Here is an 18,719-nt window from a genome sequence, read left to right as displayed (position 1 = left end):
ATTCTTTATCATCATCATTGAAGCTACTGATATACAAAAATTATAATAAGAAAAAGAAACAAAATTTAGAAAAAGAGTTTTATTTCTTTATTTCCCTTATTTACATACTTACTGTACAATTTTGCAAATGAAATAAAATACATGTCTGGTTTGCAATACTTGACATGGATATCATCGTACCATGCCTGGACGGGCTGACCTGATGTGCCAATGCAAGGCAGAATAGTATGATTTTATATTCTCAATGTCAATCAACTTTTGTCAAGTTTCAAAAAATAGATTAGCAATAATATTTTTCAAAAGTAGTTCATCAATGGTAATTAATAGAATGTATGTACATTTATATATTAAAAAAAAATAAAAAGGATGGATTTTGAAGCTTTGATCAGTATGGTCTTGTACTCTTGCATTTAATTTTATTGCATAGCAAATTCATTTACAAACAAAATGTACCGTAAAGGAAATTAGACAAGGTCTCTGAATATAAACCAGTGAAAAAAAAATAGTTAGACAAATGTGAAAAAAATACATAATACATGTAATAATTATCTATTTCAGTTTTATACAACATTACCAAGTGAAATTAAATTATACAGATCAACTGATTTCTACATCTCAATAAATCATTATGTCCGGATACTGCTGGTGAACTGAAATTATTTTTTTCTCAAAATATCAACAATTGAAATTGAACATCTCATACATATGGATGGTTGTTTTTAAGCCCCCTTATTGACACAGACCACAATTTGGCTTGATAGTGTGGTTTTTTTTGTGTCCATCAAATTTTGGAGATTGCACTTTTATTTACTATACCCTCTTTCCCAAAAGCAATCAATGACCATATATATATATTAATTATTCATAAGCTAAAAAACTAGTGCAGCATTCATTATATAAGCTGTTATTTGATTGGACCAATGTATTGCCTTTCCTGATTGGCTAGGGCATAGTAACCAATCAAGAATAATCATGCTATCAGCCCAATCCATGATTTAGATAAGTAAGTGATACATCATCCATCCAGTTCATCAATTTTATCAATTGAACAGCAATTTTGAAATAAATAAAAAATATATAAAAATATTCTGTTTTAAATATCTGGTGGCAACAACAATTCCATCTTGACTTTTTGATACTGAAAATCATTTGAGGGACAAATTTGGAAAATGTGGTAGCAGTGGCCATTACACTGGGATCTGAGGTGACTGGGGTCCGAACTGGACTCGCAGTAACTTGGTTGAAATTTTATCCTCATGAATACTCTTGGTTGCCATTATTTATCTTTGCCCCTGCATCTGTAGTCTCTCCATCTCCTGTAAGCGCATAATTGTCTCGTGTTGATCAGGTGTGTCATTGTACAACAACTGCTCGGTGATACGAGTACGCAATCGTCCACTCACCTATCAATGCAAAGAATAAGTATGGTAATGAGTATAATCAAACCGAATATCATGTACATGTGTAATCCTTAAAACTCATAAAAGTCAACTTACATTCAATATATATTTTTTCCCATATACTTTTATTTCTCACAAATTTGATCAAGACCACACATCCAATTGTAAATTATGTTTCTCTAGTCCAAAATTAATGAAAATAAAATGAAGAAAATATCACCACTAAAATGTTGGCAAGAAAAAAACTATGATCAAGGTTTTGAAATCAACATGGATACATATTTACGATACTCACAGTTTTAGGTCTTTGCATAAACCTATCGGCATTGACTTCTCTGGGCCAGGGATCTGGTGTTAACGATCTGTTAGGAGGCATACCCACAGGTGGTGGCCAAATACCAGTACTTGGGCGACTCAAAGTTTTTTCACGAGACCTTGTTCGCATAGCTAGAAAATACAATGATATGAACATTAATATAAGGATGAATATTCATTAAGCAATGAAAATTTCCCAAGTAATAGCACTACTTGACAACGTTATGTATTCAAAATTGTCAAGTTTTTGACTGATTTAGCAGATAAAAATAGTATTAATTGTATCTTACTGCCGGCTGTATGGGGCCGAGATGATTGCCCAACTTCAATGTCATAAACTTGAGTCTGTAGTTCATCCACTCGCTGAAAAGCATCTAGTTTCAAGGCTCTTTCATGAGCAAGTTGCTTCTTCATCTGACCCACATCTTTTTTCACTTTGGTATGGACTATATGATTCATTTTCTGATTTTTATCGTGTTCTTCTGATAACACTTTCAAACGTACGTCTTTGTCTTCGAGTTGCTCAACCTAGAATACAGTTACACATAAAAGTTGAAATTTAGTATGGAGCACAAGTTTGTAACAATCTCTAAACTTAATCCTCATCAACATATTTTCCGTATTAAAAACATTTTTATCAGTGCTTCTTTTTTTGGAGTTTTATTTTAGATGAAAGTTTGAGGAAATCAGGAAATGTAGAGGAGCATCAATTGAAGACAAGATCAGTGACAATATTCATCAGTTTGTCATTACTATTCAAATTGGTATATTTCAATGAGTATGTAGATGCTAAATCAGATATACATGAGAGTTTTTGCATGTCAATGTTTTACATGATTTAAAGGCCATGCTTTCAACCCCTGGGACTGCATTGCTCATTATAATAAATCTTTGAATGAAGAAATGTTTGCCATATATAGACTTGATAAGTTGACAACCATATAAACAACAAAGACACACCCAGCTTCCAATCTGTCATGTACCGGTATGTGTAAACCCCACACACAAGGTGCCAATACTTACAAGTCTTTCCAAGTTAGATGCTCTTGCGTGTTCTAATTGTTTAATACTACGTGCTTCTCTCTCTGCCTTGTGTTCTCGCTCTTTCTTCAACTTGAACTAAGAAGGGAATAGAACGATTTTATTCAAAGGCTTTAACCCTATACTGTTTTTAATTTCTCACATTCACGATTCTACATAGGAAAATCTTGTATTTCTATTTTAACCATTACCACTATAATAATAATTCTTACTTTTTAAAATTGTTGGAAAAATTTAACCAAACGTTAGTCAAAATTAGAGAAATTTGTAAAGGCAGTAATTTTTATGCCCCAGGAATCTCTATGCAGGAGTACGCTCAATTTGTATGAAACATAAACAACACATTTTACTCTCACACATGCATTGATCCTTACTGAATGCACAGTCATGTGACTAACACCACTACTTTTAAACTATTTAACCTATAGATACACTTTTGAACAGATAAGATACAGAGATTTAATTTACCTCTTTGTCCAAGAGTTTTTGAATAGCTTCTCTTTCTTTCTCAGAGTTTGCCAGTGATTTCTTCATTGAAATCATCTGTTGTCGTAGCAATATGACCTCCTCCTCAGACATCATTTTGATTTCCAAGTAATCTTTCTTACACCTGTCAGCTTCTTGTCTTAGATGGTACAACTATACAACGACAATAGAACAAACACATATGAAGGAGACTAACCCAATAGAATCAAGAATACATATTTTTTATACCACTAGACCCATTGTTCTGGTGTTTCTGTAACTCCATGCTTAGTTTTTTGTCTCTATGTAGATTTTTGTAATTTCTACAATTCTTGTCATAATTTACATTTACTTTGTGTTGTGGTACAAGATGTTATTCACATCTCATAGCCAAGCTGTTTCAAATTTAACGTTTTGACCACCAGACTTTCTTGCCCAAATTTTTCTTATGTTCTTCAATATTTATAGAAATGAACCCTAAATTTAGAGTCAATAGACACAATTTGATTAAATTTGTCGTTTTTACCCAAAAACTTTGGCTATTTTTGTTCCAATCTTCTGACGGAAAGTACAGACTATAAACAGAACTATTTTGTGAATTTGTGATGAAAAGAGAGAACTGGTGGTGAAACATCCACTTCTACAAAATGCTGACCATAAATGTGGCTGTTACTGTTGAAACAGCATGGGTATGATTAACAAAACATAAAGGATTTATCTAAATCAGAATAAATGTCAGATGTCAACTCCACTACACTTACAGCTTTTTCATAATATTCGTATAGTTGTGTCCTTTTCCATTTGTTCATAGTTTTCATTTTCAGCACTAATCTGTTCAACGTCAAGTTTTCATGCTTTATTTCTCTCAGTTCTTCAGCCTTACGTAGATTTCTTTGTAATGTATCCTCCTCTGTTGAAACATGATTGAAAGTCACATTTAACTGGTAATTGTAATTTACAGATAGCTACAACATGGTTGGTTCATTAGTGACTTAGGTAGTAAGAGATCTTGTAAAGAAGATACAGTTGTTTCCCACCAATATACAATCAACAGATTTTGTGGTTAAATTAATTTTATTGCAATATCAAATCTTCACTATTATGTTCTCCAAAAAATTAGAATTACTAAATATGTGTAATAGTTAATCTCAATATACACAGTATTTCAAATACAGTATCTCTCATTTGTAAATGATCACAAGATTTTGAGGGTAGTGTTTATTTCTCAAACATGTCCAGATCCTGTTTTACACATACATGTACCATCAAATTTTACCTACCCCAACTACTGGGTTGGGGAAAACACTGATGCCTTCAAGTCTATAGATTCTTGTCTTGACTATTGAACTAGACCAACTACATGGTGTACAATGATTACCGGTACAATGAAACAACTATAACGATATAAGATCTATAAATTTTATCAACATTTTTTTTTATTAATAATGGCCCTCATTCTAGATGAATAAAGAGATTATGAACCAGGTGAATGACACATACATGTATGTTGCGTCTGTAAATCCATGAATGGTTAATTTACCTTCAGTACCACCAGGTTTGAGTTTTAATTTACTCATTGTCTCCACAGCATCTCTTCTGACATCCCCAATACTGTTAAACATGTCATCGTAAAGGTGATTCCTATGTAAGAATCGAAAACATTAACTAAATACAGGTGCAAGTGTGCATGTTTTAGAAACAGAGAAGCAACCTAATAATCACTATTGAACAGTTTATTGTCCGTGAACATGGCAGACTCCTACACATCTTCAAGCAAGTGATGATTCAGTATCAATTGCGCTGATAAGAAACGTATCTACTAAAGAGGAAATGATTCTTGATAGTTGTGTAGAACAAATGTGTCGTAGAAATTAAACTACCAGTGTATTGGTACAAAGATGTTTAAATACTTAGGATCTCCTTCACACAGTTACATATACTAAACAGTCCATTGCCTTTACTATAGCAGGATTTAAATTACCACTATTATCACAATAGGTGATTTTCCGTACAACTGCGAGATCTTGCGAGATGCATGAAAGACGCGCGTCGAACGTCTGCCGCAAAAATCGAACAATTTGATTTTGAACTCAAATTTCTTTATTTCGTAGCGCACATCGACCGGCCGATCTTCGACAGAGGAATATTGCATTCGAATATCCTCACTTAATCGAAATTGCCCATCATCAAATGTGTACAGCACATTATTGACATGGAAATGTTCCCCAAAATACTTTCGCGTTTGTCGAATCTCACGCGATGTTTGACGCCACTGCGACGCTATGACCTTTGTTTGTCCTGTTTTTACGTTTGATTTCACGCATAACGCGTGATTCTCGCAGTGAACGGAAAATGGTCTATTATATTACAATTACACACGCACAGTAGTAAATGTACATGGCATAGCATAGCACTCAGTTCATTCTGAGGTTACAGTCATCAGTGAGCCACACATATATATAAAAAAAACACTGTTTGACAGATATCTCATTTTATACTGACCTGAACTCATCAAATCTTGTTTTCAAAGCAAACGATGTCAAAAATAGATTCTGCACAAGCCCATCATACTCAATTTTTACTTCCTCCCTGATATCCCTCTCTTTGGTGAGAGCTTCATCTCTCATTTCGGCAATCTTGGCTCTTAGTGCAGTGATCTCTGTAAAAATGCATTACAATTACGAGTTACTATTTGGATTTGAAATATGAAAAATACATGATGTTTTTATAAATAAAAATATGTTTTTTAATAGCCTCTTTCTAATTCAAAGTAGTCTGGACATCGTTTGGGCCGTTTCACAATTTACTTATCTGCAGATATTTTTTCAGCATCATCAATGTATGAAAAGCCTGACTAATTTCTGACAAAAAAATGACAGTAGTGGTAGCTATAACACTTGGTAAGCTTAATTTTGAGGGCTACTGAGTTTTACCATCTTTAAAAAAAAATACATAAACTACTTATACATGAACTATTACTATAGCTTTAGTTCATAGCACAATTCAAGCTCTCTATTTGACTTCTCACAAAAGCAAAAATACATAGTGTACATACCAAGTATAAGTTCATGACTCCTGTCAGCTAACTGGCACTGTACTTCTACCAAAGCGGAGGCACTACCACTTTTCACACCATCCTTTAGTTGCTTTATTTCCTGAAAATATTAAGTGAGTAAACATCAGTAAAAATCTACACAATATAAAAATAAGTCTTTAAAATATTTGTTGGGACCTCCATTCAATATATGTGATTTTTTATAAATAAACTTGACTATTATTATTATGTTTGGATTATGGATTCTTTCTGGTTTAATTGTTTTCTATTAATTCAATTGTTGTTCAAATGTAACTTTATTTTATTTTCATATCAATATCCCAGAGAGGATACAATTTCAATTCATTCATTCATTCATTCATTCATTCATACAAAGTTCAATTTTGCACACAATAAATGACATGCAGAAGTCTCAATAATAAACGATAGAATAATGTTTAGTTTTGTATTTATGATTATTCTGATATATTTACCTGTTCTCTTTGGTATAACAACTGATGATTCTGTCTCAGTAGATTCTCATAGTACATGGAATAGGATTCATAGTTACTCTTCTCTCGCTGCATCACCACGTTAGCAAGCTGTGATAAGGCACTGTTTAAGGATTCCTATATGATACAAGCAATTATAGTTATCATACAAGTTATCAATGTCAAGTTCATTATCTCAATTATTGGGTAAAGTAATGTACAATTATAGTAAAAGTGGCGTAATCATTTGAAGCTTTCCTAATAAAAATATACATGTACTTTTGTAAGAAAACTGCACCACAAGTAAAATTGGTGTTTGTCTTGTAAAAAGTGACTTCTTTCCTGGTAGTTAATTTTGTTATAAAAACATTCAGAGCAATTTTTAGTAAATTTAAAACACTGAATAAAACAAAAACAATCTTGTTATTATTGATTGCAATAATACTTAATACATCTTGTCACTATCCCCAATTCCTTACCCTTTTTATGACGAGTTCATCTCCATCTTCCTTGGCTGCGGACATTAGAAGTCTTGAGAAATCTTCAGCAATATGTGGTTTGGCTATAGTCATTCTTTCATTAATTGTCTACAGGGATAGAACAGACATGAAAACTTTATAAATGAAGAGAAAATTTCCTTATATTATTATATATATATTATCTAACAGTATTTTTTTAGTGTAATTCTGTGTTATGATTGTATATTGTACTTGGAGACTTTCTGTTTCTGTCCAAAAAAGAGAAAATGTAAATTTTGAAGAACGAGGGAGGAAGTAGTAGATCTGAGATTCCACATTATGTGTGAAATCAAGCGTAAAACAATGCGAAAGTAGTTTTGAGTATTACGGTACAACCCTGGGGGGGCTACTTCCACATTAAGTGGGTAAGGGTGTGAAGCCCACCTCTCGAAAACCATACTCACTTCTAAACAATTTTTTTTTCTATTTATATACCCACTTCTAAACACAAGTGTTTTCAGGGGAAAAAAACACCCAGCTCACAACTTTCGATACCAGTGAGCGCATCCGGGCGATGCATTTTATTCAGCCTTTTCCAGTATTTGGCTTTGAATATAAGGATATATGAAAAAGTAAATAAATGCTACACACTTCTAAACCAAACCATTGATAAATGGCTACCCACTTCTAAACAAAATAACGTGAAATGACACCCCACATACTTATTTGCTTTAGTTTGGGGGTGGGGGGTGACCTTAAAAAGTTTCTATCCAATCATGGACAAAAATAACAGAAAAGGAAAAAAAAACATCCAAGACGAGAAAATGGTTTGGTCCTAGTGTAAATATGTGCGTCAAATGAGGTCAATTTCAGGGCATGGACCTAGAACCAACTGCTATGCAATACTACTGTCCGATTATCAATTTGTATTTAATGGTGAATGTAGTCTGACCACATGATCAATATTTATCAATTACGTTCAGTGGGGGGGGGGGGACTAAAGGAATTAAGTTTTTTATCCTACATTGAACTTTTGATGTTGTCCCTAAGGGTATCTCAATGCCATGTTCTTTTTCTGAAAGATTAGCATTTTGACGTTGAGCTATAAAAAACATAATCAAAATCAAGTCATTAGATTTTTGCACCAGATATTCAGTCTGTGCCTAATCCTAACATCCCGTGAAGAATAGAATGAGTGACAGTTAGGTTAGGATGAATGCATATAGTTACCAATACATGCTGGGTACTTTAATATTTGAATTGAAATTCCACCCAAACAGGAGATTCTTCTCAAGATCTATTTGATCCTGACATCACAGACTTGTTGTCTGTATTGAACAACACATCTTGTAAGTTTCAATCAGTATCATGTAACAGAATGCTTTGAGCAAAGTCAGCCAATAAACCCCCAAAATAATGACTCAAATATACATTCAGAAATGTGCCAAACATGCCACGCAAATTATGTTGTTTTTTTTAATGTGGACATTACTTACTGGTTTCTTCCACAAGTCTGTTGGCAGGTTTCCCTCTTCCCTGGCTCTTTCTGACACAACCAGTGTGTGTTCCCGGGCAATCTTCTTTCGCATTTCATGTATCATGTGACTTTCTAAGCTATCCAGGAGTTTGATTAGTTGCTTGGCACGGATTTCCATTTCAGAAGCACCTTGTGGTGCTACGAGGGGTTCGTCATCACTCATCAATCCTTCGTACATATCACCCTGAAATATAATTAAAAATCAAAATTGTTATAAGTGGGTGTAAGCATGGTTTGAAGGAGATCAAGTGAAGAAGCATTTTTCACTGTTATACATGTACCCTTGTACGGAATTGCAGAACTAGCTACATGTACATATTTTTGATTTTGTTTCAAACTACCATCCTTACAGGTGAGTGAAATGCTGGCAATTTGTACATTTTAAAGTGGAACTCTGTCATCATGAAATCCAGCCAGTCTGAGTACACCCAATAATGACCTAGTGAATAATTGCTATTGAAATGACTACACAGTTGAAACAGAACTCTGAGCCATCACTGATTGGCTTCCTGGTGTGATGCCTTATATGGTCGCCTCGGGACGTTTTTTTCAATGAATATTCTTCACTGAACCAAATCAAATGTGTGTATGTATGTGTCCTAGCCATATACAAGCGAATCAAATTGATTTCCATCAGATGTCCATGTGTTCAGTACATTATTGCCAGTGGCACACACACGTGCACACACTGACTATTGGTATTCCCGGGTGCGGAACTACATCACAAGATTATTCCACGTTGCTAAAATGTGCACCACTGTACCATGTAGTTTCATGGGCTCTGTGCGAGCTGCTGTGGAACGCCGGTCAAAGAGCCAGTGAAAATAGCTAAATTCAAGAAAACAACACAAACTCAATTTTGAAGTAAAGCCTGGATGTCCGCACCCGAGACACCCTAAACACTGCAAACAGATTCAATAGTCTATTATTTATAGCTTTGACATCATGAAGTAATCATACAGCTTAGGTTAGGATGTTATTCATGAGGAGTTCTCAGTTACTAATTGAAGGGACAACTTGTGTGTGGTTTCTACAGGGTTGATCATGTCTGATGTTAGTGCAATATAAATATAAGTTTCTTACCCTTCCAAATTTCCTTGCAATGTTTTTAAGCACATAATATGCAATATCAATTTTATACTGTTTACTGCAAGAAAAATAGGTTAAATTATAAAAAATATAGAATTTCATTGTGTTATAAATATTTATAGCATATTGACTGAAAAATGGTTTATTTGTTAATTGTGTATTAACCTTTTCACCACCAGACTTTCTCACTCAAATATTGCAGCCCTTTTTTCTTATATTCTTCAATATTTCTGAAAATGAACCTCAATTTTAGAGCCAACAGACAAAATTGGAGTAAATTTACAGTTTTTATTCAAAAAATTTGGATCATTTTGTCTCAATCTTCTGAAGGAAAGCGCAGACTATAAACATGACTATTTTGTGAATTTGTGATGAAAAGCGGGATCTGACGATAAAAAGGTTAATGAACTTCAGTATTCACCCCCATGTACAATTTACACGTATTATATGTATTTCCATATAGAACATAATACATGAACGGAATGAATAAAATTGTGTCAAATGAAAGCAAACTGATTCAGTGTGAGTTGACAGTTCATCATGTTTACCATAGTGTCATAAAATATATATTGTTGTCAGAACTGCACGAGTGTATCTTTCTGTTCTCTATTGTGTACACTGCACATTTAAGACTTAGTTCGTTCACTGGTTAGTTGCTCACATAAATACATGGAGTCCCTGCATGGCTAAGCTTGACTGAATAACACTAGCAAATACCCCCCTGACAGTTTGCAATGTCTCCTCACGTCTAATTTTTTATAATTAGCGACACTGAAATTTAAATTAACAAAAATCAGTGCAATCTGTCAGAGAACTCCATTAAAACGTTCACTACTTTATTTCAAAGTTTCTCTGAATTCCTGCTAAAAATTAAATACATTTACAGTACTTACCGGAATTGTTTATAAAGAGACAGTGTGTTTATTTCTTCTACACTAAGTTTGCGTTTACCCCAATCTAATTTGAACACTTCCAGTCTTTTCCACATTATCAGGAATTTTTTCAGCATTCCATAGGCAACAAGTGGTTCTTTAGTTCTGGACACAGGCTGAGTTTTCTGCATCACAGCTGTCAGGGAAAAATCTGGATTTTAATATAATTGTTAATTATTGTACAGTTCCTTTGGTAGAATTCGATCCCTCCCCTACAATGTAATTACCACGAAAGAAATCGATAGAATTATTAGTATGGTACTAGAAGTATGGACCCAACTTAGCAAGTCACTTAAAAAAAGAATGCTGTAACTAAAGTTCCCGGTTGCCACATCATTAAACATGATCACAAAAGAATTGGAGGGGAGGGGTGATTTTACAACTGGTTGTCTGGGAGAAATATTTTACAAAGACATGTACAGATAACATTGGGATATATGGTAAATGATATTTTGATCATAATCATTTTGAGTGTATGAATGTGAACTTTCAAAGGGAACAAGGATGACTGAAATAAAGAACCAACATTTGCAGTACAAAATAAAAGTGAATATAGTAAAATATCCACATGAAATACATGGAAGCTAAGTAGCCGGGGAATCTGTGGAACCCAAACTCCTTTTAATGTGTAGAAGTTTTAAGTTTGTTCATGTTGTGAATATGGTAACTGTGACTCCTTGTCTCAAGGATGCTAATTGAAATGTAGCTACAGAATAGTGTGAAATTCAGGTGAAACTAAATTGTATGTACTACATATAAAACATACATGTACCAGACACAACTGATTCCCTTTCAGATCGCTCATCGTCCAACCTAGCAGCTTTTGCCGTCTTGAAGGGATCCACATTGTCCTCAACATCACTCTCTGCCTCCAAGCTGTTGAACAGTTCGTCTGGCTGGCATGTTTGCAACACATCTTCCATGAGTAACGACACACCAAGGATCTCACCATTAGCAATGTCCCTATCAACCTCTTTTAGCCCTGCCATACATAGCTGCATACTGTATTCTATTTTACGGAACTCCCAAAATTGCAGTGGGAATGGTCCTCGTCTGAGGCAGCAAAAAAAAAAAGTGTCAGTGCAGAACTATATATATATCTGTAAATTGATTCTAATATAAATTTGATGAGATACCTGCTTTATGATTATTCAATACAACACTGTGTTCTCCCATAAACTATTGTTATCTATTAGGAACTGGTTTCCTTATTCATTCATTCAATTTTTTTAATTTTTACCGTTCAGTGTGTGTCGATGGAGAATGATGACCATGGTGCTTCAAAACATTTGGAACTATCGGTACTGACAATTTCACCCACCAATTTGTTTTTTACCAAAAATTCATTGATAATCGATATTCCAAGCTAAGGATGAAGCTCAGGTTGACTCTGAGCTGTAAACAATTTCCCAAGCTCAGGTTGAAGCTCAGGATAGAGATCAGGTTGACTCTGAGCAAGCTCAGGTTGAAGCTCAGGATTGCCATTACATACCTGGATAATCTGCAAATGATGATGATGAATATATACACTATCTTCAAAACATAACAAATTACACACTCTGAAAAAAACAACTCAATATGAAGAGCATGCACATACTCACCTTCCAAGAAAAGCTCTCCATGGCACCAAGACTTGGGCATCAAAGTCCCTTGGTTCATATGGTTCTGGTACTGGTAGATATAACGAATACAGTGATGGTACTTGAGCATTGCTCAGATAAGACAACGCGAAGTGCATGTTATCCACGACACTACGGTGTGCTTGGATGTTCCCTGTAGAAAGAAACGTATCGCACATGGCATGCCGCACCGAAGTGTCAAACTCTAGAAACATCACATCGCGACGTAGGATCAGGAAGTCAACCACCTGTAAAGAAGTATTTATTAGTTATTAGAATTAGCATGTACTACTAAACAATCATTAACAGTATGTTGGGGTACGTGAAGATTAATAGTTTCCCTGAAGTGACAATTAGTCACAAAGCCACAGCAGTCATCTCAACGGTGGTCTCATGGGCATGGGAATTTATTTATCCTATTTTCAACATGTTTATTAACAACATGTTTTGGATGTCATGTACTGGTAGTTCACAGTCAATTCGTCCCAATTCATTTTTCACCCAATTCACATTCATCTCATTGCTTTTGGTTAGCCTTACAATCATGTGCAGGGTGACTTCCTTTATATATAAATAACAGAAAAAAATCATACTTCATGCATTTTATATGTGCAACATGTTCTAACAAGACTACCGGTATTTACTGTAATTCCCAATATTCAGAAATAAACAACTTTTACCATTTTCAGAACATTAATTAATTACACTATAATCTTGAAATGAATAACTTGATTTGACAATTGAGGGAATAACGTATTGTGAAGTGCGATACAATAAATGACTGGACTTCAGGCTTAAGGGTGTTGTTGTAATGCACAAGGAGTGCATGACCAAGATTAGACAGTTTGTTGTTAGGATCTTGTTACATGTATTGGACAAAATATCACAGGCTAACCTAATATAATTCAAACGAATCAACTTGGAACAAATCAACCTGTGGGCTGAATCAACTTGAGACGAATGCGATTTGTGAATAATTGACCGTCCACCCATAGAGTTACATGTATCTTCTGACACCGTTGCCAACCTGGTTGTGTTTGTTTGCTGTGTGCTTCATTTATGTTGTGTTCCCAGTGATTAACATTTTGATGTCCACATTTGCTTCAGTGAACTCTGATGATTTGATCTTTCTTAAATTTCCTTACCTGTTGAGGGTTTGTAGGATTTTCCAAATTATCAATCTGTTTCTGTATTTGTCTTAATTCTGCTGATATACCTTCTGTACCGCCCCAATTTGCAGTTACACCATCAGCTCTGTTACTTCCAAGTCTGTAAAAAATCATGCCATGATATCGGATGAGAAGTGTTGCCATAGTTACATGCTGACTTTACTTGATGGATGAGCTGTAACTTTGTGTCATTGATATATTGTTATGTACTATTAACTGTGACTGCATTGAATAAAACATTGATAACATCTCAACACTGCAATATGCATACCTTTCCTGTAAGGTTACACCTACTAGCGATGACACCCCTGCCATCACCGTTCTCAGTATTACGACTGTTATGATCTGTCCACCGATAACAAATAATATACTATTATATTCTAATTGACCAAACACAGTTATCGCTGTGAATCACTTTGCTTTCACCTAGAACTTTTTTTACACCACAGAAATAATATACATTTTTCTTACAACCCAAAGTTTTAGAAGGATATCCAATTTCATCTTTAAATAGTTGTAAATCCACCAATAGCCAAGCATGTTTTTTACCAATTTTCCACTCAAAATGACTAATAATTTTGAAGTTCAATGGAGTGACTCATAAAACACCAATGCTAGCATATTATGTGACTGTTATTTTTTATATATTGAGAGACATTGGACAGCAGAAAATATTACAGAAGCTGAGTTCAGTACCTTGCATTTGAGCTGCCTAGTTTAGAGTATGCAATTAAATAGCTCAAGATATCATGAAGCGCTGCAATGATCTGCAGCGTTAATCTCAGTGCTTGTATACATGTATCATCATCTAATTTCTTAAACATGATGAGGACTTCAGAGTGATGTGGCAAGAACCATATGTTCAAAACCGTAGTGCCATCTTTAGAAATAACCTTTCTTGGACGCTTGTGCAGAGTTCTGAAACCGAGGAGAGAATATTATGATAAAAGACAAAATAGTGTGGTGTGAAGTAAGGTTAGGTGTTTTTTATGTGTCGTGGTACACCTCAACCCCTGGTAGAAATTGAAAATTAAAGATCAACTATTCCTGACTTCAGAGCATAGCATCAGCTGCAGCGAAGTACATACTAGAACAAATAAAATATTTTATAAGGAAATTGACTGTGTTACTACCTTGGGTCTGTAGCTAAGCCCTTCTTATCATCACTGTCTTCTTTCTTCTCATTGGGTAGTCCACATATGAAGTGAGTTTGTTTGATGGATGGGAACTCGTCCAGTAATGCCTGTGCACTGTTGAGGTACGCTATGATTTGACTCCGCAAAGAGTACTGTGAAATACGTCGCTGAAAACGACGACAAAACTCACCAATCAGACCCCTGCAAGTAAAAAACAGATTAAATTCAGCATAATTAGGTTTCAATGCTTACTTGAGACTTAATGTGCCTGCAATATGATTCTAACTACTCCAATACCTGTGTAAGGGGCTGACCAATAAAAACTCTGAGAGGGAAGACTGTAAAACTGTGCAAATTATTTTGCTTCATTTTGTTTTCATCTTGACATTTTTAATTATGATGTTGCTGTAAAAAATACATTTGATCTTGTGTGTTCTTCATAACATTATTTTTTTTCTTTGAAGGTCTGTTTTTCTACCACTACCCCAAGGTTTATTGTTAAGACCCATCAACTGAAATAACAAATAACATTTACCGTTTCAATTTCTCAACTTCTTCATTACTCTTCAACAGTGTTCCCATTACTTGTTTTTTATTCAAATACATATTACACATGAGATCTCTGGATGGTACCTGGATGCAAATAAAATGGAGATACATCAAAGAATTAGGTCCATGTTAAAACAACAATAATTTATCACATTGTTCGACACTACTTAACTCCCATAATACAGCAGTTGAGCTAAAACCCCAACATTGTTGAAATGATACTATTGACTGACACAGACAATTCTACTTCCTGTCTATTTTAAGCAACAAACACCATTTCTCACTATCTGACTGGTACAAGATTCAGCACAATGATGGACAGAACAACATATATAAAGTTATGTTTCCAGAATGGCAGTAATGCTTGATTTTTTGGCCATGTTGAATCGGATCATGAAATTCATGTGTATATATGCACTCCAAGATCCAGACATTATAATGTTTGTGTGAAGTTTGAACATGATTGATCCAAGCATGTCTGAGATACAAGTGCACATGAATGTCCAGAGTCCAAAAAAAATTTAGAGTCACTAAATTAGAAATCTTCGCAGTGATATAATATCACTCTATGCCTAGCTACAATGCTAGTGATATCTCACTGATCATTGGTCAGTTATTGACCATAAATTTGATTTATTGAATGAAAATTCCATCAACAATTTTAAATATCTGGATTGAGGTTGTATGTGCATGCATTTAAACTGGCCAATGACAATTGAGTTTCTATTTCTCTAGACCACTCAATACATCCCATAATGAGTGATATTACTCGCATCATATCCAAACATTAGTGGAGTGGCGTAAACAAGTGAAATGCTGCATACATTTTTAGCTTGATGGAAATAATGTTTACCTTTTCTAATTGTATTGATACAAATGACTCAGGCGATCTTTTATGCCTCTCCATACCGGTCTTGACCTTAGCCGCAAACATGATCGTTGATGTCATGGCGCTCACATTTACTGGTAAACTACCTGCTGTCAGTGCCGTCAAACCACTCTTCTCACTTCGGGAATCTGAGGGCGATCTACGTCCACTGTAAATGACATAATATAAACAACTGTACCACAGTATTTTCGTTTTCTCACTTTATTTTACAGCAAACTGATGTAAATACATACACACATTTCATGTGGAACGCTAAAAGTGAAAACAGCTAAAGTCATGAAAACAGCACAAACTCAACTTTTAAGTAATCTTGAGCAACTAAATGTATATACATTTGTATGTTGCACATGCATGGGGTAATCTTTCTACACTATTTTAATAGGGGAGTTTCAACAACTATCCCAATTAAAGTACAGTTTTCTGAGAGTTTTCGGGCTTTGTTTTCACCGTGATGGTTGCCAGGTGATGAAAATGCCTGAATGTCCGCTACTGAGAATACATAGATTTCTAAACAGGTAGAATATGAAATGCATCACATTAAAACCATTTGTGTCGCTGGGTTTCAACACATGGCAATGTGTTTTATCATACCTTTTTGCAGTGTCAATGGCAGTCTTTTCTTGGAAGTATGAGCACACATTAGCAAGTTGTACTGCACTTAATAATGCATTCTTGTGCACAATCTGTGTCTGTAGCGCTAGACGTAAATTGTCTATTCCAGAACTTTGCACCATCTGAATAATAATTATCACAACATGGTTAGCCTGAACCTATATTATCAATTTTGCAGGGGAAAACTTTCTGAGATGGTATGTGTGTGTTTATTGCAGCATAACATTTGAATCGAATATGTGATGACATGAACGCATTAATCGTTTCCACTTGCTAGGCCTGTTGTCCGTTTCATAAATCAATGCAAATGAATCACAACTATAAACATTGCATTTTTTTTCACCTGTTTCTTTGTTTATGTGCAGAAATAGTGCATGGTCAGCATAACCGCAAGATTGTTGAAAAATACTAAAATTAATATATTGTTGTCAATTGCATCATGTATCTAGCCCATCTACCGGTATGCGTATATTCTATTGAGTGAGTTTTAGCCTTGGGATATGAAATCTAGAATGCACACTACACTGTGGGTAGATAATAACTCCTCAAAATGAATTAGAATGCCAGTTACACAAAAAAAAAAAACCCATAATCCATGTGGAACGCATTATATAATGCAATATAGTGAAAATCAGGGTAGTTTTTTTTCAGAATTATCATAGTACTAGGCAAGTTTTAAAAAACCAATGGCTCTTCATCACCTCTTACAATAGTAGTATAATCCAAGAAAATACGTTGGGAGAATTGGAATAAGCAAAAGAATATATAAAACCGCTATTTTATAGCATATTTCTTGTGCAAGCATTTTATAATGAGGGAATAAAATACCCTAATTTGCCATTTATAACCTGTTTATAACAGACCCAAGGTATAACAAAATAAACTGCAGCATAATTTAGATAATAATAAATAGGAGTGTGTCAGGTATAACTTATTAATTGTTATCCCCAAAAAAGTAAATTTAGAATGGCTGATTAGATTTGGTAGTGATTATAATGAAAGACATACAATCAAAGTTTAGTTTCAAATCAATTTTAAGTTTGATTTATATGATGTAGAAAGCTTCTAATTCATACACTTTGATATATTGTTGATGCGATGATCATGAGAATACTGTGAAACATGAACAAAGTTACCGATAGAACAGTGATAGTATCGATCAACAGGTGGCAGAGGTTGATGTGATCAAATACTGCCTTAGTGCAAAAAGTAACAGAAATCTCATGATAGTCCTATATACATTTTTTTTCCCAGTTTGTAGTCATACCAGTAATTTAGTGAATAATTTGTGCCATCAACCATGTTCATGGATGACGATAATCAATTACTGTAAAATGCCGCCTTATAGCAACAAAAATGTCTGAATGATACGTCTGTTTTAAACAAAAGTGAACACATTTTTTTTCTACAGAATGCTAAATACCATTGTTTTCTGGGATTGGTATGTATAATACTCATTCTTATCCTGCTCAGATGACACTCGAGTACCATGTAGATTTGTTTCACATATCAACAAAGCCTTTGATCCATTTACTCACTCACCTTTACAAAGCCATCTCTATTGCGAAATGTAAACATACCAACATGTTTCTCATCTAGTTCTTGTACTGCCAGAAACAAACTTGAAGGCACGTATCTACAAAGAAAATTATTGAATGAATTAGGAATACAATTGTAAACTATGGAAAATACAACACACGCATAAAAAGATATATGAAAAGCAGCCTCTTCATTAGCAGGGTTTTGTTTTTGCTTATTTCGCTAATAACTAAATGCACTTAAATTAAAAACAAGTTAAAACAAGTTAACCATAGAATGTACTGTTATCTTAACAAACTAATGAATTCAAAAAATATGTGAAAATCCACTATAATTAAACCCAACAGGTAAAGGCACAAAGCTCAGCTACACAAAGATATAGTGACTATTATCATAATGTGTATTATTATACATCTGTCACCGTAACGCCATATTAAAGTTACA

At 34.4% G+C, this 18,719-nt stretch overlaps 1 protein-coding gene across 1 annotated transcript in view; it reads right to left on the bottom strand.

The window, feature by feature from the left end:
* Positions 1-64: 64 nt before the first annotated feature.
* The window catches only part of LOC100372084 (uncharacterized), a 41,245-nt gene continuing 22,590 nt past the window's right edge, over positions 65-18,719 (bottom strand). Inside the window, exons 21-43 of the mRNA XM_085497326.1 lie at positions 18,279-18,372; positions 16,716-16,858; positions 16,089-16,272; positions 15,222-15,319; positions 14,684-14,887; positions 14,247-14,468; positions 13,527-13,650; positions 12,364-12,629; positions 11,529-11,815; positions 10,724-10,898; positions 9,825-9,888; positions 8,701-8,925; positions 7,226-7,333; positions 6,750-6,884; positions 6,277-6,376; positions 5,724-5,880; positions 4,762-4,862; positions 3,983-4,131; positions 3,225-3,395; positions 2,739-2,834; positions 2,006-2,243; positions 1,696-1,847; positions 65-1,403 (exon numbers count right to left, since the gene is read on the bottom strand). Of these exons, the coding sequence (XP_085353452.1) occupies positions 1,281-1,403; positions 1,696-1,847; positions 2,006-2,243; positions 2,739-2,834; positions 3,225-3,395; positions 3,983-4,131; positions 4,762-4,862; positions 5,724-5,880; positions 6,277-6,376; positions 6,750-6,884; positions 7,226-7,333; positions 8,701-8,925; positions 9,825-9,888; positions 10,724-10,898; positions 11,529-11,815; positions 12,364-12,629; positions 13,527-13,650; positions 14,247-14,468; positions 14,684-14,887; positions 15,222-15,319; positions 16,089-16,272; positions 16,716-16,858; positions 18,279-18,372 (3,616 nt within the window). The 3' untranslated portion in view covers positions 65-1,280. The remainder of the gene's footprint in view (positions 1,404-1,695; positions 1,848-2,005; positions 2,244-2,738; positions 2,835-3,224; positions 3,396-3,982; positions 4,132-4,761; positions 4,863-5,723; positions 5,881-6,276; positions 6,377-6,749; positions 6,885-7,225; positions 7,334-8,700; positions 8,926-9,824; positions 9,889-10,723; positions 10,899-11,528; positions 11,816-12,363; positions 12,630-13,526; positions 13,651-14,246; positions 14,469-14,683; positions 14,888-15,221; positions 15,320-16,088; positions 16,273-16,715; positions 16,859-18,278; positions 18,373-18,719) is intronic.

This window comes from Saccoglossus kowalevskii, chromosome 3 (assembly GCF_978046115.1).
Source record: "Saccoglossus kowalevskii chromosome 3, keSacKowa6.1, whole genome shotgun sequence".
Classification (NCBI taxonomy): domain Eukaryota; kingdom Metazoa; phylum Hemichordata; class Enteropneusta; family Harrimaniidae; genus Saccoglossus; species Saccoglossus kowalevskii.
The sequence above is the reverse complement of the archived record's forward strand: the minus strand, read 5'-3'. Positions and strand labels throughout refer to the sequence as shown.